Source organism: Heterodontus francisci, chromosome 1 (genome assembly GCF_036365525.1).
Source record: "Heterodontus francisci isolate sHetFra1 chromosome 1, sHetFra1.hap1, whole genome shotgun sequence".
NCBI lineage: Eukaryota > Metazoa > Chordata > Chondrichthyes > Heterodontiformes > Heterodontidae > Heterodontus > Heterodontus francisci.
Window position 1 is genome coordinate 14,737,827 of NC_090371.1, and position 24,658 is coordinate 14,762,484.

The window sequence follows — 24,658 nt, forward strand, 5'->3', positions numbered from 1 at the left end:
AGGGACAATGTAGAGGGAGTTTTAGTCTGTATAAAGCCTGCGCCGTATCTGATATGGGGGGCAGTGCAGAAAATACATGCATTTATATAGCACCTTGCACAACCTCAGGATGTCCCAAAGTGCTTCACAAACAAATCAGCACGTTTTAAGTTTAGTCACTGTCGTAACATAGGAAGTTTGATTCCATATCAAAGTATTCCGCACCCAACCCATGCAACGCCTACCCAGCGAGTGCTTTGATGGGGCTTTTGAAGAGAAAGATCTACTCTGTGCTGTACCTGATCTGGGAGTGCTTGATCCTGATAATGCATGTTAAAAACAGGAAACTCTCTATTCTCTAGCCTTGCCATTCTTCAGCTTGATCAGCACAAAATTCAACACAAAATTTAGATCAAATAGTACAAATATTTTAACTTGCTACAACACTCCCACGCCTGAAATGTTTCGAAATACTATACAGAACCCTCTTCGCTATGAAAATAAAAACTTGCAATGTGGCTAAAAGGTCAGGCTCAGAACAACTCCAAACAGTTTGTAATTTTGCAGCACGCTTATGTCTCTACTTATTTAAACTTGCGATTATAAATAGCAGGCCTGGAACAAATCTGGGGAACTTCTGTACAATGAAATCTAGGTGAAGGGCAAAGACTCAGTGCAGGACGGTACCAAGGTTGAAAAATATACAAGAGAAGACAAGATACATCAGGAAGTCACAATTCCGGCAGCTGAAAAGAATGAAAGTGTGAGAGCGCTAAGAATTGCCAGTTTTGAATCAGAGCCGGAGATAAATAACATGCATTTATAGAGCACCTACGAATGTCCCCTAGCACTCTACAGACAATGAGGTACGGCTGACATCTGGCTCAGATAGTGAGAACACACAGAGGAGGAAGACTGAAATTCTAAACAAGCCATTTCAAACACATAATTACTGCAAAATAATAAATAGAAGCAGAAGTAGGCCAAAAGGCACATCAAGCCTGCTCTACCATTCAAAAAGATTGTTGCTGAACTTTCACCTCAACATTTCCAATATCCCTCAATTCCGAGTGCCAAAAAATCTACCCATTTCAGCCTTTAACATACTCAACAACTGACCTTCCACAGTCCTCTGAGGTAGAGAACAACCCACTGATTGAAGAAATTTCTCCTCATCTCAGACCGAATTGGCTGCCCACTGAACCTATGCCCGCTCATTCTCGACTCTCCAGTAGGGAACACAGCCCATCCACAATCAAGCCTTCCAATAATTTTATATGTTACAATGAGATCACCTCTCATTCTTCTAAATTCCAGAAAATATAGACCCAACTACTCGATCAAACCTCTCATCCCAGGAACCAGTCTAGTAAACCTTTGTTGCACCCCCTCTATGGCAAGTATATCCTTCTTTAGGTATGGAAACCAAAACTTCAGGTGTGGCCTCACCAAAACCCTACATAATGGCAGCAAGACTTCCTTACTCTTATACTGAAACTCTCCCCCCCCCCCCGCCCCCCCCCCCCTTGCAATAAAGGTCAATATACCATTTGCCTTCCTAATTGTTTGCTGTACCTGCATGTTAACTTCATGGATTCATGTACAAGGACCCCCAAATTCCTCTGAATACTAACATTTACTACGCTCTCACCTTTTAGAAATATTCTGCTTTTCCATTCTTATCAAAGTGGATAACTTCACAGTTCCCCACATAACACTTCATCCGCCACCTACTTGGCCACTCACTTAACTGATCTGTATCCCTTTTGTAGCCTCCTTGAGGTCTCCACACAGCTTACTTCCCCACCTAACTTTGTATAGTCAGCAATCTTGGATGTATTACATTCAACTCTCCCATCCAAATCATTGATATAGATTGCAAATTACTGTTCCTTACGCCAATCCAATGATCACATCTTGCCATCCTGAAAATGATCCATTTATTCCAAGCCTCTGCTTTCTATTAACCAATCCTCTATTCATGCTAATGGATTACACAAGATAAGGGCTCATGGGGTTGGGTGTAACAACCATTGTATCAAATGCTTTCTGAAAATTCCAATATGCAGCATTTACTGGTTCCCCCTTACCTACCACGCTAGTTACACCCTCAAAAAACTAAGATTTGTCATTCACTATTTTTTTTCAAACAAGGATGTTGAATCTGCCGAATCATATTGTGATTATCATGGCAGAATTAATTGTATTCTCTAATCAGCACAATAAACATTAGTCAAAATTAGCAAGAATTCCAAGAAAATAACATAAGAAATAGATCAAGTGGGCCTTTTGGCCCTTCAAGCCTGCTCCACCATTCAACAAGACCATGGCTGATCTTCTACCTCACTTCCACCTCCCTGCCCTATCATCAAATCCCTTAATATCCAAAAATCTATTGGCCGGTCTTGAATATACTCAATAACTGAGCATCCACAGCTCTCTGCGGTAGAGAAAGATTCACAACCCTTTGAGAGAAGAAATTTCTCATCTCACCTAAATTGCCAACCATTTATTCTGAGACTGTGACTCCATGCTCTAGATTCCTCAGCCAGGGGAATCATTTTCTCAGAATCTACTCTGTCAAGCCCCTTAAGAATTTTTATTTTTCAACTGGATTACTGCTCATTCTCATAAATTCCAGGGAATATAGGCCGAGTCTGCTCAATCTCCCCTCAAAGGACAACCTCCTCATGCCAGTAAGCAGTCGAGTGAACCTTCGTTGCACTCCCTCTAGAGCAAGTATGTCCTTCCTTAGGTAAGTAGATCAAATCCACACACAGTACTCCAGATGTGACCTGACCAATGCCTTGAATAATTGTAGTAAGGATAAAATAAACATTAAAATAAAATTAATCCAGCGGGCAGCTTACCAATGCCCTGTTAGTCTATGCTGTTTTAGCTAAACTGCAGTAATACCCCAACTTACAGTCTGGGTTCCGTAACCCTTCGCTATTGTCAAGCTGCACCCAATGAAGTGAACCTGTGGTAGCACTGCCACCTCTTAGTCAGGAGGTCTAGGGTTCAAACCCCACTCCAGGCAGTCCAGTGATGATTCTGAATTTCGGGTTGACATCCAGCAGGACACTCACGTTGGTGGCTATGTGTGACGAGCCCTCCACCTGCCTGGGTGCGGGAACCCAAAAACCCTCCCACCATACCAGTTAATATAATAATGGTTAGGAATTTGGAAGGAGTCTGTTAATCACCCTGCAAATTCATACACTACTTAATTTCATATTTTCCTCCAAGGTAAAACTGCAAGAATATGCTATCAACGCCCAAGATCTCCAGATTTAAGGCAAGGGATGTGTGTCCTGAAGGAAAGTTGACTCTCCATACTAGGCAAACAGAATCATGATCTGTGTGGTTTGCTCACACTTAAGCACAAAGATGAATTTCTGCACACAACTGACCAAAAAAGGCCAAATTCCAACAAGCTGCAATCATCCTTACTCCAGTTATTAAGCAGAATGAAACGACTGCAGCGGAGTGCTCCTCTCCGTAATAAATTACTTGATGACAATGCTTTTACTCACCACCGAGGCGTTTCCAGTAATCCTGTTCTATTGTACTCCATATCACTAACATGAACCACACCGAAGGCAGTTTCAAGTTACATTGCAATGCCTGCTGCTTTTCAGTTGACACAAGGCAGCCGGTGATGGGTTATTTTGCTGAACCCTGCTGATGTTTATGTTCATCCAATAAATTTCTAAGTCCTGTTTTGACTAGTTCAGGAAGCAAACTGTCCTGACCCTGACGTTCCAAATACTGCACACACCGGCTGTCCCTGTTAGGTCAGATATACTTGCAACACATGCAGGGAAGGTCACAAAAGCATATCAGCTGCGAGAGCTGAAGATTCAAAGAACAAGCCAAATATGGCCCATCTCATCGAACACAGCTCCCACATACTAAACTGCCCTCGCCACGACTTGTGTCCTCAATTGGCAGGCACAGAGGAAGTCATCGATATCAAGGGCAGCAAACACTTAGACAATAGCGGCTACAGAGCACGAGCACTACTAACGTCAAACTGCAGTTTAATGCGCTTACGTATATGTGGAAAATGAATCATCTCCACTCACTCTGATACAAGATGACAGATCACAATGGCAACAAAAAACATACAGGACCACAAGCAGTATCTCTCAACGTAGGAAAAGAGATTCATGGAATCATAGAATAATACAGCACAGCAGACGACCGTTCAGCCAGTCATGCCTGTGCCAGCTCTTTGAATGAGCTCTCCAATTACTCTCATTCCTCTGCATTTTCCACATACCTTTGTAAATGTTTTCCTTTCAACAATTCATCCAATTCCCTTTTAAGTTACAATTGAATCTGCTTCCTCCACCCTGTCAGGGAGTGCATTCCAGATCATAACCGCTCGCTGTGTAAAAAAGTGTTTCCTCATGTCGCCTCTTGTTCTTTTGCCAATCACCTTTTTATTTATTCATTCATGGGATGTGAGCGTCACTGGTTAGGCCAGCATTTATTGCCCATCCCTAATTGCCCTTGAGAAGGTGGTGGTGAGCTGCCTTCCTGAACCGCTGCAGTCCATGTGGGTTAGGTACACCCACAGTCCTGTTAGGAAGGGAGCTGCAGGATTTTGACCCAGCGACAGTGAAGGAACGGCGATATAGGTCCAAGTCAGGATGGTGTGTGGATTGGAGGGGAACTTGCAGGTGGTGATGTTCCCATACATCTGCTGCCCTTGTCCTTCTAGGTGGTAGAGGTCGCAGGTTTGGAAGGTGCTGTCGAAGGAGCCTAGGTGCGCTGCTGCAGTACATCTTGTAGATGGTACACACTGCTGCCACTGAGAGTCGGTGGTGGAGGGAGCGAATGTGAAGGCTGCTTTGTTCTGGATGGTGTCGAGCTTCTTGAGTGTTGTTGGAGCTGCACCCATCCAGGCAAGTGGAGAGTATTCCATCACACTCCTGACTTGTGCCTTGTAGATGGTGGACAGGCTTTGGGGAGTCAGGTGGTGAGTTACTCGCCACAGGATTCCTAACATCTGACCTGCTCTTGTAGCCATGGTTATTTATATGGCTACTCCAGTTCAGTTTCTGGTCAATGGTAGCTCCTAGGATGTTGATAGTGGGGGATTCAGCGATGGTAATGCCATTGAATGTCAAGGGGAGATAGTTAGATTCTCTCTTGTTGGAGATGGTCAATGCCTGGCCCTTGTGTGGCACAAATTGTACTTGCCACGTATCAGCCCAAGCCTGGATATTGTCCAGGTCTTGCTGCATTTCTACACAGACTGCTTCAGTATTTGAGGAGTCGCGAATGGTGCTGAACATTGTGCAATCATCTGTGAACATCCCCACTTCTGACCTCATGATTGAAGGAAGGCAATTGATGAAGCAGCTGAAGATGGTTGGGCCTAGGACTCTACCCTGAGGAACTCCTGCAGTGATGTCCTGGAGCTCAGATGATTGACCTCCAACAACCACAGCCATCTTCCTTTGTGCTAGGTATGACTCCAACCAGCAGAGAATTTTCCCCCCGATTCCCAATGACTTCAGTTTTGCTAGGGTTCCTTTTTATTTTATTTTATTTTTTTATTTAGAGCTACAGCATTGAAACAGGCCCATCGGCCCACCGAGTCTGTGCCGACCAACAACCACCCATTTATACTAACCCTACAGTAATCCCATATTCCCTACCACCTACCTACACTAGGGGCAATTTACAACGGCCAATTTACCCATCACCTGCAAGTCTTTGGCTGTGGGAGGAAACCGGAGCACCCGGCGAAAACCCACGCGGTCACAGGGAGAACTTGCAAACTCCACACAGGCAGTACCCAGAATCAAACCCGGCTCCCTGGAGCTGTGAGGCTGCGGTGCTAACCAGTGCGCCACTGTGCCGCCCTAATTAGCCGCAATGGATTCCCATTGACCTCAGTTTTGTGAGGGCTCCTTGATGCCATACTCAGTCAAATGCTGCCTTGATGTCAAGGGCAGTCATTCTCACCTCACCTCTAGAGTTCAGCTCTTTTGTCCAAGTTTGAACCAAGGCTGTAATGAGGTCAGGAGCTGAGTGGCCCTGGCGGAACCCAAACTGAACATCACTGAGCAGGTTATTGCTAAGCAAGTGCTGCTTGATGGCACTTTTGATGACACCATCCATCACTTTACTGATGATTGAGAGTAGACTGATGGGGCGGTAATTGGCCGGGTTGGACTTGCCATGCTTTTTGTGTACAGGACATACCTGGGAAATTTTCCACATTGCCGGGTAGATGCCAGTGTTGTAGCTACACTGGAACAGCTTCGATAGGGGTGCGGCAAGTTCTGGAGCACAGGTCTTCAGTACTATTGCCGGGATATTGTCAGGACCCACTGCCTTTGCAGTATCCAGTGCCTTCAGTCGTTTCTTGATATCATGCGAGTGAATCAAATTGGCTAAAGTCTGGCATCTGTAATGCTGGGGACTTAAGGAGGGGGCCGAGATGGATCATCAACTCGGCACTTCTGGCTGAAGATTGTTGCAAATGCTCCAGCCTTATCTTTCGCACTGATGTGCTGGGCTCCCCCATCGTTGAGGATGGGGATATTTGTCCTCCAGTTAGTTGTTTAATTGTCCACCACCATACAAGACTGGATGTGGCAGTACCGCAGAGCTTAGATATGATCCGTTGGTTATGGGATCGCTTAGATCTGTCCATTGCATGCGGCTTATGAAGTTTGGCATGCAAGTAGTCCTGGGTTATCGCTTCACCAAGTTGACACCTCATTTGAGGTATGCCTGGTGCTGCTCCTGGCATGCCCTCCTGCACTCTTCATTGAACCAGGGTTGGTCTCCTGGCTTGATGGTAATGGTAGAGTGGGGGATATGCCGGACCATGAGGTTACAGATTGTGGTTGAGTACAATTCTGCTGCTGCTGACGGCCCACAGCGCATCATGGATATCCAATTTTGCACTGCTAGATCTGTTCAAAATCTATCCCATTTAGCACGCTGATAGTGCCACACAACACGATGGAGGCGATCCTCAATGTGAAGGCGGGACTTCGTCTCCACAAGGACTGTGCGGTGGTCACTCCTACCAATACAGTCATGGACAGATGCATCTGCAGCAGGCAGATTTGTGAGGACAAGGTCAAATATGTTTTTCCCTCGTGTTGGTTCCCCCAACACCTGCTGCACACCCAGTCTAGCAGCTCTGTCCTTTAGTACTCAGCCAGCTCGGTCAGTAGTGGTGCTATCGAGCCACTCTTGGTGATGGACATTGAAGTCCCCCACCCAGAGTACATTTTGTGTCCTTGCCACCCTCAGTGCTTCCTCCAAGTGGTATTCAACATGGAGGAGTACTGACTCATCAGATGAGGGAGGGCGGTAGGTGGTAATCAGTAGGAGGCAATCAGTAGGAGGTTACCTTGCCCATGCTTGATCTGATGCTATGAGACTTCATGGGGTCCAGAATCGATGTTGAGGACTCCCAGAGCAACTCCCTCCTGACTGTATACCACTGTCCCGCCACCTCTGCTGGGTCTGTGATGCCGGTGGGACAGGACATACCCAGGGATAGTGTCTGGGACATTGTAAGGTATGATTCCGTGAATATGACTATGTCAGGCTGTTGCTTGACTAGTCTGTGGGACAGCTCTCCCAACTTTGGCACAAGCCTCCAGATGTTAGTAAGGAGGACTTTGCAGGGTCGACAGGGCTGGGTTTGCCATTGTTGTTTCCGGGACCTAGGTCGATGCCGGGTGGTCCGTCCAGTTTCATTCCTTTTTATTGACTTCGTAGCTGTTAGGTACAACTGAGTGGCTTGCGAGGCCATTTCAGAGAACATGGTAAGAGTAAACCACATTGCTGTGGGTCTCGAGTCACATGTAGGCCAGACCAGGTAAGGACAGCAGATTTCCTTCCCGAAAGGGCATTAGTGAACCAGATGGGATTTTACAACAAATCGACAATGGTTTAATGGCCATCATTAGACTAGCTTTTAATTCCAGATTTGTTAATTAAATTCAAATTCCACCTTCTGCTGTGGTGGGATTCGAACCCATATCTCCAGATCAATACCCTGGCTCTCTGGGTTACTAGTCCAGTGATAATACCACTACGCCACCGCCTCCCCTAAACCTTAAATCTGTGTCCTTTGGTTACTGAACCTTTTCTTTTATTCATTCATGGGATGTAGGCGTCACTGGCCAGGCCAGCATTTATTGCCCATCCCTAATTGCCCTTGAGAAAGTGGTGGTGAGCTGTCTTCTTGAACCGCTGCAGTCCATTTGGGGTAGGTACACCCACAGTGCTGTTAGGAAGGGAGTTCCAGGATTTTGAGCCAGCGAGAGTGAAGGAACGGCGATATAATTCCAAGTCCGGATGGCGTGTGACTTGGAAGGGAACTTGCAGGTGGTGGTGTTCCCATGTATTTTCTGCCCTTGTCCTTCTAGTTGGTAGAGGTCGCAGGTTTGGAAGGTGCTGTCTAAGGAGCCTTGGTGCATTTCTGCAGTGCATCTTGTAGATGGTACACACTGCTGCCACTGTGCGTCGGTGGTGGAGGGAGTGAATGTTTGTAGATGGGGTGCCAATCAAGCGGGCTGCTTTGTCCTGGATGGTGTTGAGCTCCTTGAATGTTGTTGGAGCTGCACCCATCCAGACAAGTGGAGAGTATTCCATCACACTCCTGACTTGTGCCTTGTAGATGGTGGACAGGCTTTGGGGAGTCAGGTGGTGAGTTACTCGCCTCAGGATTCCTAGCCTCTGACCTGCTTTTGTAGCCACGGTATTTATATGGCTACTCCAGTTCAGTTTCTGGTTAATGGTCGCCCCTAAGATGTTGATAGTGCGGGATTCAGCGATGGTAATGCCGTTGAATGTCAAGGGGAGATGGTTAGATTCTCTCTTGTTGGACATGGTCATTGCCTGGCACTTGTGTAGCGCGAATGTTACTTATCAGCCCAAGCCTGGATATTGTCCAGGTCTTGCTGCATTTCTACACGGACTGCTTCAGTATCTGAGAAGTCGCGAATGGTGCTGAACATTGTGCAATCATCAGCGAACATCCCCACTTCTGACCTTATGATTGAAGGAAGGTCATTGATGAAGCAGCTGAAGATGATTGGGCCTAGGACACTATCCTGAGGAACTCCTGCAGTCATGTCCTGGAGCTCAGATGATTGACCTCCAACAACCATCTTCCTTTGCGCTCGGTATGACTCCAACCAGCAGATAATTTTCCCCCTGGTTCCCATTGACCTCAGTTTTTCTAGGGCTCCTTGATGCCATACTCGGTCAAATGCTGCCTTGATGTCAAGGGCAGTCACTCTCACCTCACCTCTGGAGTTCAGCTGTTTTGTCCATGTTTGAACCAAGGCTGTAATGAGGTCAGGAGCTGAGTGGCCCTGGCGGAACCCAAACTGAGCGTCACTGAGCAGGTTATTGCTAAGCAAGTGCCGCTTGATGCCACTGGAAACAGTTTCTCCTTAACTACTCCAACAAAACCCCTCATAAAATTTAACACAAGCACACAACTGTGAATAGACCTGCATTTACTCCTGTTGAGTGTTGCTGACTGTACAGGGTCAGGGAAACAACTCATCTGGGGTCAGTCTGTGAAGAAATGGAACTACAAAGACACAATCAAAACCATGAAATGCCCTCAGATAAGCCATCGATCCCTGCTCTTTCGGAAGGATGTCCAAGTCATAGGAACAGATGAGATCCACTAAGGATGATCCCAGAGATAAAAGACTTGAATAAGAACAAGGCTAAGAGCAGATCTACCAGAAGCGAGGGGCTTTGGTAAGGTAAATTAGGAAAAACTATTTGCACTAGTCGATAACTAAAAAGCATCAACTTAAGACCACCATCAAAAGAGTATGAGGAGTCGTTCAGAATTTTTTTTTTAACTACTGTGCAGATGGTCTTTGGGGCAAGCAAAGCCTAGCCAGGAACAGTAGGGGAAGGAGAATCCAAAACAGCTTTCAAGGAGGAAATGAATAAATATTTGAGAGATAACATTTCTGAGTTCTATGGGAAAAGGTCAGGGGGTTGGAACTAAGTGGATAGAATGACAGAGCAAAGGAGGCTGCCATTCAGCACACTGTGGCTGTTCTGGCACTTTCAAAGAGCTACCAAATTAGTCCCACTCCCCCTGCTGTTCTCCCTTAGACCTGCAAGTATGTCCTTTTCAAATATATATCCCATTCTCTTTTGAAAGTTGCTATCAAATCTACTTTGACCACCCTCTCAGGCAGTGCAGTCCAGACCACAATATCTCATTGCGTAAGAAAAAATTTCTCATCTCCCCTCTGGTTCTTAATAAAACACGGTTAAATTTTCCCTTAACCTTCTCTGCTACATGAAAAAACACAACTTCTCCAGTCTTCTAATATAACTGAAGTCCCATGTACCATTCTAGCAATTATTTTTTTATTATTCATTCATGGGATGTGGGCGTCTGAGAAGATTGCCCTCCAACAACCACAACCATCTTCCTTTGCGTTCGGTATGACTCCAACCAGCAGAGAGTTTTCCCCCTGATTCCCATTGACTCCAGTTTTGCTCGGGCTCCTTGATGCCATACTGCCTTGATGTCAAGGGAAGTCACTCTCCCCTCACCGCGAGTTCAGCTTTTTTGTCCATGCTTGAACTAAGGCTGTAATGAGGTCACGAGCCAAGTGGCCTGGTGGAACCCAAACTGAGCGTCACTGAGCCAGTTACCAAGTCCAGTGACAGTTTAAAATCAATGTAACTGACAAAATTAATGTGCCTCACACTTGGCAGGTGGGAGCCTAGCATGACACCTCCACACCCAGCGGAATGAAATGCGATTTGAGAAAAGCTCATTTCATTAAAAGGGTCAAGAGAAAATATAAGATACAGAAAAAAATCCCATGCTTTTCTCTCATTCATTCACAAATCCTAAAACTTATTAAAATCACCCCTTTTTTTGGCATCCCAATAAACATGTGGTACATTTTGGGGGAAGTTTCTATTCCGTTTGCCCATTTCCGTGGCTGCCTAGGGTCTTTGTTCCTGCTGAGTTAATTTTTTTTTCAGGAGAGTCAGTAGCGGGCGGGTCTATCCTGAACTCTCCTTCAGTGCTTTGCTGAGTCAATCAAAGGCTTCTAACTTTAGGGGGATGGGTGGTTTTCTTTTTTCTGACTGTGGGGGAGGATTCTTTGTTAATCTCCCCTTTGTCCCAGAGGACACTGCTGCCTGCAGATATTTGTGCAGACTCCACTGCGCTCCCCTATGGCTCTTCAACTAGGCGAGGCATCACCTTCATGCTTTCTCTGCCCCCTAGATGTCTTTCTTTGCAGATTCCTGTAAATGCTGTTATCAACTCTGGTGGGATGCTTCTAGTGTCTGTATTTACATAGGAGGATGCGGGGTCTAACTTTTCACAGTGTTCAGGGTTGGCTGACCGGACAGTATGGGTTTTCATCCGGGATTTCTCCCGGACTTCCTATAACCTGCCCTCTTGGCAACTTTTCCCCCTTCCCTTTCTCAACATTTGCTAGCCTTCTGTCTGCCTGTCCCCTTTCGTTCTCGGCAAGGGTCCCTTACAGTTCACCAGCCCTCTGCTGGAGGGTCCTCCTAACATCCGTACAGGACTTAGGGGTGCAGGTTTCACTGTAGGTTGGGGTTTCCCCTCAACCTGGCACATGTGGCAACTTCTGCAGTACTCAAACACATCTTTGTGGAGTTCTGGCCAGTCAAACTGCTATGTTATGTGGGCTTTGGTCTTTTGTATACCGGCATGTACTGCCACTGTAGTCTCATGGGCCCTTAATATTTCTCTCCAGTACCTCTGTGGCCCCACTAATTGGGGAACTACTGTCTACTCCTTTCCTCATCAGCACCTCATTCTTTAAATAGTAGCAGTCAGGAACTCCCTCTGCTTCACTTTCAGACTGAGCAGCCTGTGCTAACTCTCACAATACTGGACCAGCTCACTGAGCCTCAGCTAGGGAAAATCCATTAAATTCATTCCCTGGATCTCCCTAACTTTCCAAAGAAAGTCTCGGACAGGCAGACCTGGTCATCTGCCTGCAGTGCTATTTCAGTCTCCTATGAGGAAGCTGGTTTGATCATGGCCTGATCCACTACACATTCAGGAAAACTGCAGGGGTCTGTCACTGCCCTGTCTCTCTGACCTCCTGCAGTCTTTCATTACTTGGGGGGATGGGGGGGGCTACCACTTTCGCCCCCCACCAGATTACCTCGGAGCAGGTCAACCCCGTCCACAGGCAAACTAGGGACAATCCCTAAGGTCACCGATCCCGAAACTAGGTCGCACGCCAGGTGCACCCAGTGTACAGGTACAGGCATACACTGCCCTCCAAACCATTCACCATCATTCTGGTGTTCACTGCACTTTCTTGGGGAAAGGTCAGGTCTTTTCCCAGTAAAAGGGATCTACTGGCCCAGTGACCCTGAGAATCACTATGGGCTTGCTGGGGCTGGAATGCTCTTCTTAAACACAATACGGCACAGTGGCGCAGTGGTTAGCACCGCAGCCTCACAGCTCCAGCGACCCGGGTTCAATTCCGGGTACTGCCTGTGTGGAGTTTGCAAGTTCTCCCTATGTCTGCGTGGGTTTTCTCCTGGTGCTCCGGTTTCCTCCCACAAGCCAAAAAGACTTGCAGGTTGGTAGGTAAATTGGCCAGTATAAATTGCCCCTAGTATAGGTAGGTGGTAGGGAAATATAGGGACAGGTGGGGATGTGGTAGGAATATGGAATTAGTGTAGGATTAGTATAAATGGGTGGTTGATGGTCGGCACAGACTCGGTGGGCCGAAGGGCCTGTTTCAGTGCTGTATCTCTAAAAAAAAATTTTTTTTAATAAAAAAAATACCTGGTGATCAAGATCCATTGTGGGTTGAAGGTGTCAGGGAATGGTCCTTTGTCCTTCCAACCACTGTCTGTTAATATGCAAATGTTTTTCCAGCCGCAGCTGATCTGTTTAACATGTCGTTTCTTCACTCCAGTAACAGTTTAAAATCAATGTTCATGACAAAATTAATGTGCCTCATACTTCGCAGGTGGGGGCCTAGCATGACATATGCCTATAGAAAATTTAGGGATTTACTTTAATGCTAGCTGTCAGTCTCTTTTCATCCTCTTTCTTTCCTTCTCTGCAGATACTGTAGGGGAAGTGCCCCAAGAATCGTCTTCATTGCCTCTTCAAAATGAAATTGTAGTAGCCAGACTGAACACTGGGAAAGGGTTAATGCTAATCATACCATGAGAAACAAAAGATTCCTTCCTCGGGATATAAAATGTAGACATTGAGTCCACAGCAACAACAATTTGGAACTAAGTTTGCATTTGTATTGCGCCCTTAACAAAGTAAAACGTCCCAAGGCGCTTCACAGGATTTGGAATGCACTACCTGGTTAGGATCTGAACTCAGCGCTTAATAGGGTGGAAGAAACATTTTCAATAGTAATTTCCAAAAGGAAATTGAATAAATACTTGAAGGAGAAAAAACTGCAAGGATATGGGGAAAGAGCAGGCAAGTGGGATGAACAGGATTACTCTTCAAAAGCTGGCACAAATTCGATGGGCCGAAAGACCTCCATCTGTGCTGAACTATTCTATGGCTTTATGGCAGGAGCCGAATCAGACAAATTTTGACAATGAGTTATATAAATGTAAGGAAGTATTTAGATGTGCACTTGAAACACCATAGCATACAAAGCTAAGGGCCAAGTGCTGGAAAATGAGATTAGAATAGATCGGTGCTTGATGGCCGGCATTGACACACTGGGCCGAAGGGCCTGTTTCTGTGTTGTATAACTCTATGACTCTATAAAGAGATATAAGGACTGATGGCCGAAAGCTTGGTCAAGGTGGGTTTTAAGGCACGACAAAGCAGCAGCGAGAGTTAGAGAGGCATAGAGGCTTAAGGAGATAAAGATGACCTAGCTTTCTGCATGCAACCTCATTAGTTAGCCAAGACCGGAGAAGTTAGGGAGACAACAAGGTGCTATTGTTTCATTGATTTGGAGGCCATCAAGTGCACCAACACATGGGAAATGGTTGCTTTGGCAATTCATTGAAAACCCACTGGAGCCCAACAAGTACATGTGGATAAAACAGTGCTAGTAGCTAGTCAGCGATTCCTACTGGAAAATCACAACCTTGATACATGGGGTCTGGAGGGTTCATTTCAAATGTGAAGAGAAATCTGGTCGTGTGGGCTGAGCTGTCAATACACATTGCCAGAATGGACCATTTTTAATCTTGTGGTTTTTTTCACAAGGCTGGAGGTTGTATCACTATCTGGTGCAGGCACTCTCATACCTCTGGTGGGCTCAGGATTCAGCCTGCCAAGCACTTTTGCATCAACATTCATGGAAACACCGAAGTGCTGTTTTGTTAGTGGGCAATTAGGTGTTAATCATCAAATGACAGGACTGGCAAAGCTCAGTTAACTTGAGGCAATGCTTACAAACCCAGCATTACATACCACACACCTGGTTTGTGAACAGCATTGTAACTTTGTACAGTTTAACTGGCAGTCTACCACAGATACCGCTTGGCTGTGGATTATGTACTTAGCTCGAGAAACCAATCAGCAAAAAAAAACACACCCACAGAGATGAGCTGTGCCAGTGACTGAGCTGGTTCATGACAGCAAGGAACAAAGACTTGGAAGTTCTCAAGCTCAATCTCTGACCTGTATTGAACCACTTGACTGAGTAAGGCAGATCAGCGAGGACAAGATGAGCAAGAGGGGACACAGTGGCAAAGCTTTGGATAAGTTGAAATGTAAGGAGGATGGAATGATGATTCCACGATGGCCAGCATTTGCTAAATAATCCTCAGTGTGCTAAGAATTACGCTGACAACCAATTTAAGATTGTCAGTCAGGCTCGCAGTGCAGTGCATTTGCGCGTACTGGAAGCTACATATATGAATGCACAGGGCCCTGTTCTTTGCAGACAGAAAGAACATTTACAAACATTGTGCCTGTTTCAGCTAAACAAAATAAGTGACAGCCATTTGCTGGTTCATTCCTCAGGGCAATGCTTTGGCCAGAGTCAAGCTTCCTGGTTTAAACTTCAAACAAAGCTTGGCAGTTACCATAAACTGGTGCAACGTCTCTACCAGAGTCCACTTGCCAACCAATCAGCACTCTCTTCTCATGCAGTATAAATTTGTTGCTTTCCATTACATTGGTATTCTTGCGATTTGTCCTGATGAGTGCAAGACGAAAAGCTTCGACAAAATGTCTCTTTTCAGTAATACTCAAGTTCTGTACTACCAAACAACTATTTGTCTCTTGGATAATTAGTCCATCCCTCTGGATTACTAGTCCAGTAACATAACCAATATGCTACCGTACCCCTGGATTGAGTGCTCATGTTGAGATATAGGATAAGCATAGGAGCTCCTCAGGGTAGTGTCCAAGGCCCAACCATCTTCAGCTGCTCCAAAGGTCAGAAGTGGGGATGTTCGCTGATGATTACACAATGTTCAGCACCATTCATGACTCCTCAGATTCTGAAGCAGTCCGTGGAGAAAGGCATCAGGACCTGGACAATATCCAGGCTTGGGTTGATAAGTGGCAAACAACATTCATGCCAAGTGTTAGGAAATGACCATCTCCAACAAGAAAGAATCTGCCAATCTCCCCATGACATTCAACGGCATTACGATCACTGAATCCTCCACTATCAACATCCTGGGGGTTACCATTGACCAGAAACTGAACTGGAGCAGCCATATCTTGGAACTCCCTTCCCTACCAGCACTGTAGGTGTACCTACCCCCACATGGACTGCAGCGGTTCAGGAAAGCAGCTTACCACCACCTTCTCAAGGGCAATTAGGGATGGGTAATAAATGCTGGCCTAGCCAGCTACACCTACATCCCATGAATGAAATAAAAACAAGGCTTGGAGGTGATGATGGCCTTGGTAAAGTAGCCAATGACACCACCGTCTACGTTCACACGGGAATGGCCTTTTTACTGAGGTGCAGATTACCAGTATCTCTGAAACGTCACTTTTACAGGGTCAAAGAACCTTCAGGAGAGAAGGATTAAAACAGAAAGGTTAAATATTAATTAAAAAATTACTCTTCTTTGTCCCCTCCACCCTTACATTCTATATTTTAATTCAGGCATTCCAAAGAAGTGACAGAGTTTGTAAGAGACATATCAACCTTTTTTCCACACAACTAGATATTTTGTTCAATAAAGACCTCCCCAACACAGCCAGATTGACACAGACCCAATTTGTCCTCATCATTAAATCAGACTTCACGTCCTTTTAGAAAGGAAACCTGTCTGATCTATATGTGACTCCAGTCCCACACTAATGTGGTTGACGGCCGAGAAAGCCATTCAGTTGCACAACAACAGCAGCAGTCGGCATGCAGCCCCTCGAGCCTGCTCCACCATTCAATTCAATCATGGTTGATTTGTACCTAAACTCCATTTGCAGCAGTTCAAGCAGAAGGACCATCATTTTCTCAGGACAACGAGGGGCAGGCAACAAATGCCAGCGATACCCACATCCTGTTACGAGGATTTTAATTTTTTCTATTAAAACTTGGGATTCTATATTTTTTTTTTAATTCCTTTGAAATAGCTGTTTACACAATCCCTTTGTTCCTAGTTAACCATTTTTTGGATGTATGTGTGTGAGGGCTAGGGAAAAAAATAAAAGGAGTTTTAATATCTCAATTCGCGTTTATATTCACGTACTTCATTAGTTAAGACTTGGTTTTACAATAAACAGATATTTTTTGTTGTTTATTAAAGGAACCTGGTTGGTGTGCTTTATTCTGGGGACAAAGAGTATCTAATTGGCTGTTTTGGTCAGTGGGAAAATGTATTAATTATGCTGTGGAGAAGTGGGACTGAATTAGCAGTGCACTCCTCCAGCCTCAGTCGTAACGATACTGAGAATGATTTTTTGTCAAAACATCGCCAAAATATTCACTTGTGCTCAACAAGTGTGGCACAGTGGCGCAGTGGTTAGCACCGCAGCCTCACAGCTCCAGGGACCCGGGTTCGATTCCGGGTACTGCCTGTGTGGAGTTTGCAAGTTCTCCCTGTGTCTGCGTGGGTTTTCTCCGGGTGCTCCGGTTTCCTCCCACAAGCCAAAAGACTTGCAGGTTGATAGGTAAATTGGCCATTATAAATTGTCACTAGTATAGGTAGGTGGTAGGGAAATATAGGAACAGGTGGGGATGTTTGGTAGGAATATGGGATTAGTGTAGGATTAGTATAAATGGGTGGTTGATGTTCGGCACAGACTCGGTGGGCCGAAGGGCCTGTTTCAGTGCTGTATCTCTAATCTAATCTAAACAGACATGAAACCCATGCTTCCAAACTGTTGTGGCACTACTCGGGTTGGGGATTGGGGAGAGAGATTGTATACAATTGAAGATGCATCACCTCAGTACAACAGCAGACACAACAGATTCATACGGCACAGGAGGCGGCTATTCAGCCTATTGTGCTTGTGTTGGCTCTCTGAAAAAGAGCTATCCAACCAATCCAACTTCCCTACTCTTTCCCCATAGCCCTGCAAAATTTTCCTTCTCAGTTATATATTCAATTCCATGTTGAAAGTTAATTTGAATCCACTTTGACCACCCTTTCAGACAGCGTATTCCAGATCAGTACAACTCACTGAGTAAAAAAAAACTAATCTTCACCCCTCTGCCTTTTTTGACATTTGCCTTAGATATATTAGCCACCCTCCAGTCCTTTGACAAGACTTCCATATCATAGTCATAAAGTTATACAGCACAGAAACAGGCCCTTCGGCCCATCGTGTCTGTGCCGGCCATCAAGCACACCTAACTATTCTAATCCCATTTTCCAGCACTTGGCCTGTAGCCTTGTATGCTATGGCGTTTCAAGCGTTCATCTAAATACTTCTTAAATGTTCTGAGGGTTCCTGCCTCTACCACCCCTTCAGGCAGTGTGTTCCAGATTCCAACCATCCTCTAAGGAAGATGAAAAGACTGCGGCCAAAGATGCCCATTCTTCTTTCTTGGAATGGAGTGTCTGAGAGAGGCAACAGAAACATAGAAACACAGAAAATAGGAGTAGGCCATTCGGCCCTCGAGCCTGCTCCGCCATTCATTATGATCATGACTGATCATCCAAACTCAGTAGCCTGTTCCCGCTTTTGCCCCATACCCTTTGATCCCTTTAGACCCAAGGACTATATCTAACTCCTTCTTGAAAACATACAATGTTTTGCCCTCAACTGTTTTCTATGGTAGCGAATTCCAAAGGCTCACCACTCTCTGGGTGAAGAAATTTCTCCTCATCTCAGTCCTGAAAGGTTTATCCCGTTTCCTTAGACTATGACCCCTGATTCTGGACTCTCCCACCATCAGGAACATCCTTCCTGCATCTACCCTGTCAAGTCCTGTTAGAATTTTATAGGTTTCTATGAGATCCCCCCTCATTCTTCTGAACTCCAGCGAATATAATCCTAACCGACTCAATCTCTCCTCATACGTCAGTCCCGCCATCCCAGGAATCAGTCTGGTAAACCTTCGCTGCACTCCCTCTATAGTAATAACATCCTTCCTCAGATAAGGAGACCAAAACTGCACACAATGTTCCAGGTGTGGCCTCACCAAGGCCCTGTATAATTGCAGCAAGACATCCCTGCTCCTGTACTCTAATCCTCTCGCTATGAAGGCCAACATACCATTTGCCTTTTTTACCACCTGTTGCACCTGCATGCTTACCTTCAGCGAATGGTGTACGAGAACACCCAGGTTTTGCTGCATATTCCCCGCTCTCAGTTTATAGCCGTTCACATAATAATCTGCCTTCCTGTTTTTGCTACCAAAGTGGATAACCTCACATTTATCCACATTATACTACATCTGCCATGCATTAGCCCACTCACTCAACTTGTCCAAATCACCCTGAAACCTCTCTGCATCCTCCTCACAACTCACCCTCCCAGCCAGTTTTGTGTCATCTGCAAATTTGGAGATATTACATTTAGTTCCCTCATCTAAATCATTCATATATATTGTGAATAGCTGGGGTCCTAGCACCGATCCCTGCAGTACCCCACTAGTCACTGCCTGCCATTTGGAAAAAGACCCATTTATCCCTACTCTTTGTTTCCTGTCCGCCAACCAATTTGCTATCCATCGCAATACAAGAGGAGATTCAACAGGAGCTGAATCAAGAGATTCTGCCATTCAGAACCAGAATAGATCAATTCCAGAGATTCCTTTCTTCATACGAATTGTTGGGGGATTCTTACAGCAGCAAACACTCAGCAACGACGCAATGTTATATAACAAACTAAACAGGGCACCAGCATGCAAACCCCTGAATCAATCTTACACTCCCTTGACAGGCAGCAGTATCACTTCATCATCCTACAAGCACTAATACTAATGTCCTTTAGGGAAGGAAATCTGCCGTCTTTACCTGGTCTGGCCTACATGTGACTCCAGACACCCATAAATGTGGTTGACTCTTAAATGTCCTCTGAAATGGCCTAGCAAGCCATTCAATTGTATTAAACCACTATAAACTCTAAGAAAAGGAATGAAATTGGAGGGACCACCCAGCATCAACCTAGGCACTGGAAACTACAATGGCAAACCCAGCCCTGTCGACCCTGCAAAGTCCTCCTTACTAACATGTGGGAGATTGTGCCAAAATTGGGAAGAGCTGTTCCACAGACTAATTAAGAAACAGTCTGACAGTCATACTCGCAGAATTATACCTTACAATGTCCCAGATACCACCATCTCCATCCCTTGTTATGTCCTGTCCCACCAGCAGGACAAACCCAGCAGAGGTGGCGGCACAGTGGTATACAGTCGGCAGGGAGTTGGCCTGGGAGACCTCAACATTGACTCCGGACCCCATCAAGTCTCATGGCATGTGTAAGGAAACCTCCTGATTACCACCTACTCTTACCCCCGCATCACCACCACCTCCCCCAACCCCCTGGCTGATGAGTCAGCGCTCCTCCATGTTGAACACCAACTGGAGGAAGCACTGAGGGTAGCAAGGGCACAGAATGTACTCTGGGTGAGGGACATCACCAGGAGTGGCTCGGCAGCACAACTACTGACCAAGCTGGCCGAGTCCTAAAGTACATATCTGCTAGACGGGGTATGCGGCAGTTGCTGAGGGAACCAACAAGAGGGAAAAACCTACTTGACTTTGTCCTCACCAATCTACCTGTCGCAGATGCATCTGTCCATGATTGTGGGTGGCACAGTGGCTAGCACCGCAGCCTCACAGCTCCAGGGACCCGGGTTCGATTCTGGGTACTGCCTGTGCGGACTTTGCAAGTTCTCCCTGTGACCGCGTGGGTTTTCGCCGGGTGCTCTGGTTTCCTCCCACAGCCGAAGACTTGCAGGTTGATAGGTAAATTGGACATTGTAAATTGCCCCTAGTGTAGGTAGGTGGTAGGGAATATGGGATTACTGCAGGATTAGTATAAATGGGTGGTTGTTGGTCGGCACAGACTCGGTGGGCCGAAGGGCCTGTTTCAGTGCTGTATCTCTAAATAAAATAAAATAAAATAAAATAAAAACTGGTGAGAGAGACCACTGCACAGTCCTTGTGGAGACGAAGTCCCATCTTCACATTGAGGATGCCCTCCATCGTGTGGCAATACCACCATGCTAAATGGGATAGATTTCCAACAGATCTAGCAACTCCAAACTTGGCATCCATGAGGCGCTGTGGGCCATCAGCAGCAGAATTGCATTCAACCACAATCTCAAGGCCCAGCATATACCCCACTCTATCATTACCATCAAGCTGGGGGATCAACCCTGGTTCAATGAAGAATGCAAGAGGGCATGGCAGGAGCAAAACCAGGGATACCTAAAAATGAGGTGTCAGCCTGGTGAAGTTACAACACAGGACTACTTGCATGTCAAACAGCGGAAGAAGCATGCAATAGGGCTACGCGATCCCACAATCAATGGATCAGATTTAAGCTCTGCAGTGCTGCCACATCCAGTCATGAATGGTAGCGGATAATTAAACAATTAACAGGAGGAGGAGGCTCCACAAATATCGCCATCCTCATCAGTGCAAAAGACAAGGCTGAACCATTTGCTTCCATCTTAAGCCAGAAGTGCCAAGTGGATGATCCATCTCGGCCTCCTTCTCAGGTCCTCAGCATCACAGATGCCAGTCTTCAGCCAATCCGATTCACTCCACGTGATATCAAGAAACGGCTGAAGGCACTGGATATGCAAAGGCTATGGGCCCTGACAACATTCCGGCAATGGGACTAAAGACTTGCGCTCCAGAACTCGCTGTGCTGCTAGCCAAGCTGTTCCAGTACAGCTACAATACTGGCATCTATCCGACAATGTGGAGAATTGCCCACGTATGTCCTGTGCACAAAAAAATAGGGCAAATCCAACCCAGCCAATCACCGCCCTATTAGTCCACTCTCGATCATCAGCAAAGTGATGGAAGGGGTCGTCAATATTGCTATCAAGCTGCACTTGCTCAGCAATAATCTGCTCACTGACGCTCAGTTTTGGTTCCGCCAGGGCCACTCAGCTCCCGACCTCATAACAGCCTTTGCCCAAACGTGGACAAAAGAGAAGTGACTGCCCTTGACATCAGGGCAGCATTTGACCGGGTATGGCATCAAGGCGCCGGAGCAAAACTGGAGTCAATGGGAATTGTGGGGGGGGGGGGGGGGGGGGAAGAAAGAGATGGGGGAGCTCTCCGCCGGTCATATCTCGCGCAGAAGAAGATGGTTGTGGTTGTTGGATATCAATCATCTCAGTCCCAGGATATCATTGTAGGAGGTCCTCAGGGTAGTGTCCTAAGCCCAACCATCTTCAGCTGCTTCATCAATGACCTTCCTTCAATCATAAGGTCAAAAGTGGGGATGTTTGCTGATGATTGCAAAATGTTCAGCACCATTTGCGACTCCTCAGATAATGAAGCAGCCCATGTCCAGATGCAGCAAGACCTGGACAACATCCAGGCTTGGGCTGATAAGTGCCAAGTAACATTCGTGCCACACAAGTGCCAAGCAATGACTATCTCAAACAAGAGTGAATCTAACCATCTCCCCTTGACATTCAACGGCATTACTATCACTGAATTCCCCACTATCAACATCCTGGGGTTACTATTGACCAAAAACTGAACTGGACCAGCCACATAAATACTGTGGCTACAACAGCAGGTCAGAGGGTGGGAATTCTGTGGTGAGTAACTCATCTCCTGTCTCCCCAGAGAGCGGTTAAGGTCTGGAATGCACTGCCTAAGAGTGTGGGGGAGGCAGATTCAATTGATGCATTCAAAAGGGAATTCAACAGTTATATGAAAAGGAAGAATGTGCAGGGTTACTGGGGAGAAGGCAGGGGAACGGAATGGAGTGAATTGCTCTTTTGGAGAGCCAGTGCGGACACGATGGGCCGAATGGCCTGCTTCTACAGTGTAACAATTCTGTGATTCAAATTGCAATAGTGTGGGAACTGTACATTGAAAGCCAAAATTGCTTTGGTGGTAAAAGAGCCTTTCAAGGGGAGGAGAAGTGGCGCCTTTAAGCTAGATTTGTACAAACAAAGCAAAACATGCATTAGCTCTTGCAGGAGCAGTAATCATAGACTTCCGGCAAAGACAGGGCCACAATTATCTGTTCAAACTTGAAAGTGTGCCACTGAAATTAAACATAAAAGCCTGAGAGTGCAGCACTGCTGTCTGGAATTCCTAACACAAGTGGTGTAATTTACTCATTAAATGAATGCAGCTGGCACTCAGCCTATATGCCACCTCTCCAATAATGTGCCATCCCCTTCAGCTGCACTTACAAAACTGAAAGGATATATTTTCACAAGCTTATCAATTTTCCTTCGCTTCTGGAAATGGTAACTTGGACTCACAGGAAAGTAGAGTTTGTTAATATTTCTGCAATTGACAACATCAACTGGTACACACTCCTACTTTGACGACAACTGTAGCAATCACTGCAAAGTGATCTTGCTTCTTCCCGAAGTGACATTTTAGCAAAATCCTGAAGTCCCTTTGTTCTTTCTACTTATTGATATTCCTAGGGAATTTACCCAAAGGACAGGTCTTGCTCAGCCAACAGTTGGCTTTGAATTCCCTCAAGTTTAGAAGGTTGAGGGATGATCTCATTGAGGTGTTTAAAAACAGAGTGATTTGATAGGGTAGATAGAGCTCTTTCCTCTAGTGGGAGAAATCCAGAACAAGGGGGCACAATCTTAGCATTAGAGCCAGGCCTATTAGGATTGAATAAATAAGCATTTATCCCACACAAACGATGATGGCAATGTCGCATTCTCCACCTCCAAAAAGGCTGCGGGTTCTGGGCTCAATCAAAATTTTTAAGACTGAGAGTGATCGATTTTTGACAGGTAATGGTATCAGGGATTAGTTGGTTTAGATAGCATTTACAGCAAATAAACAGACCATTCAGCCCATGTAGTCTGCGCCAATATTTATGCTCTATATGCGTCTCCTCCAACTCTACTTCATCTCATCTTATCAGCGTATCAAATGAGTGGCATACGGGACAAAGGCAGGCGAGTAGACTTGAGGAACAGATCCAGCATCAACTGAATGGCACAACAGGGTCGAGGGGCTGATTGGCCTACTCCTATACTTATGTGGCCATGCACTGTACATGCCATGGTGTTCCATCACTTGATTTTACCCTGTCCCTCCCAATACATCTCCCTGCCGCAGAAGGAGGATGCCAGTACAGTAAGAAAAATAATCACATTGCATATTGCTCGAGTACTTTGTTAAAATGTTTCACAGTTCGCAAACTAAGCGTGAGGAGAAAATTTAATTGACTTGTGAAGTGCTCATTCGTAGCAATGGAATTGAAGAAAAGGCAATGAAGAACTTCCATTTCTATAGCACCTTTCACATCCTCCAGATATCCCAAAACACTTCACAGCTAATGGACTACTTTTGAAGTGTGGTCACCATTGTAACGTAGGAAACGCAGCAGCCAATTTGCACACAGCAAGTTCCCACAAACAGCAATGAGATAGTGAACTGTTTACGGTGATGTTGGCTATGGGATAAATGTTGGCCAGGAAAGGACACAGAGAGTGCCCTTCTCTTCAAATAATTGTATGGAATTGTCTACACTGAAACACAGCGCCTCCAACAAAGCAGCACGTTGTCAAGCTAGGCCCCCACCTGCCAAGAATGAGGCACATTAATTTTGTCATGAACATTTATTTTAAACTGTTACTAGAGTGACGAAAGGACTTGTTAAACAGATCAGCCGTGGCTGGAAAAGACATTTGCATATTAACAGACAGTGCTCGGAAGGACAAAGGAGCCATTTCCTGATGCATTCAACTCACAATGGATCTTGATCACCGAGTATTGTGTGTAAGAGGAGAGTCCAGAGAGCGCGAAGGTGATACAATCCAAGACATGGTCAGACAGTTAGTCACATGACTACCCTGTTTGGCAACATGGGTTTTTTAAAATTGTACAAACAGTTTGAACTCGAAGATGGTTTGCTTCTGGACTGAGAAGATCTCTCCTGTCTGCTCCCATCTCTTTCTCACAAGCCTCTGAATCCACTGAAGACACATGAACCCCGAGAGAGAAAAGTCTCCTACATAGAACAAAGTTTAAGAAGAATACTGGGCCCCAACGAAAAGCAAGATCTACCTACAATAAAGGACTCTACAGTGAGCTTGAAGAACCATAACAAAACCTC

At 45.7% G+C, this 24,658-nt stretch overlaps 1 protein-coding gene across 3 annotated transcripts in view; it reads right to left on the minus strand.

The window, feature by feature from the left end:
* The window catches only part of LOC137367890 (exocyst complex component 6B), a 755,392-nt gene that overhangs the window by 722,910 nt on the left and 7,824 nt on the right, over positions 1-24,658 (minus strand). Inside the window, exon 1 of one of the 3 annotated variants that reach the window (XM_068028683.1) lies at positions 4,068-4,105. The exons of 1 other annotated variant lie outside the window; for it this stretch is intronic. Coding sequence is in view for 1 of the 2 variants with exons in the window: in XM_068028682.1 (XP_067884783.1) it covers positions 3,516-3,556 (41 nt within the window). In the remaining variant the exon portion in view is untranslated. Of the gene's footprint in view, positions 1-3,515; positions 3,872-4,067; positions 4,106-24,658 lie in introns of those variants that run through there. One more of the 3 variants, XM_068028682.1, reaches the window with a different exon arrangement.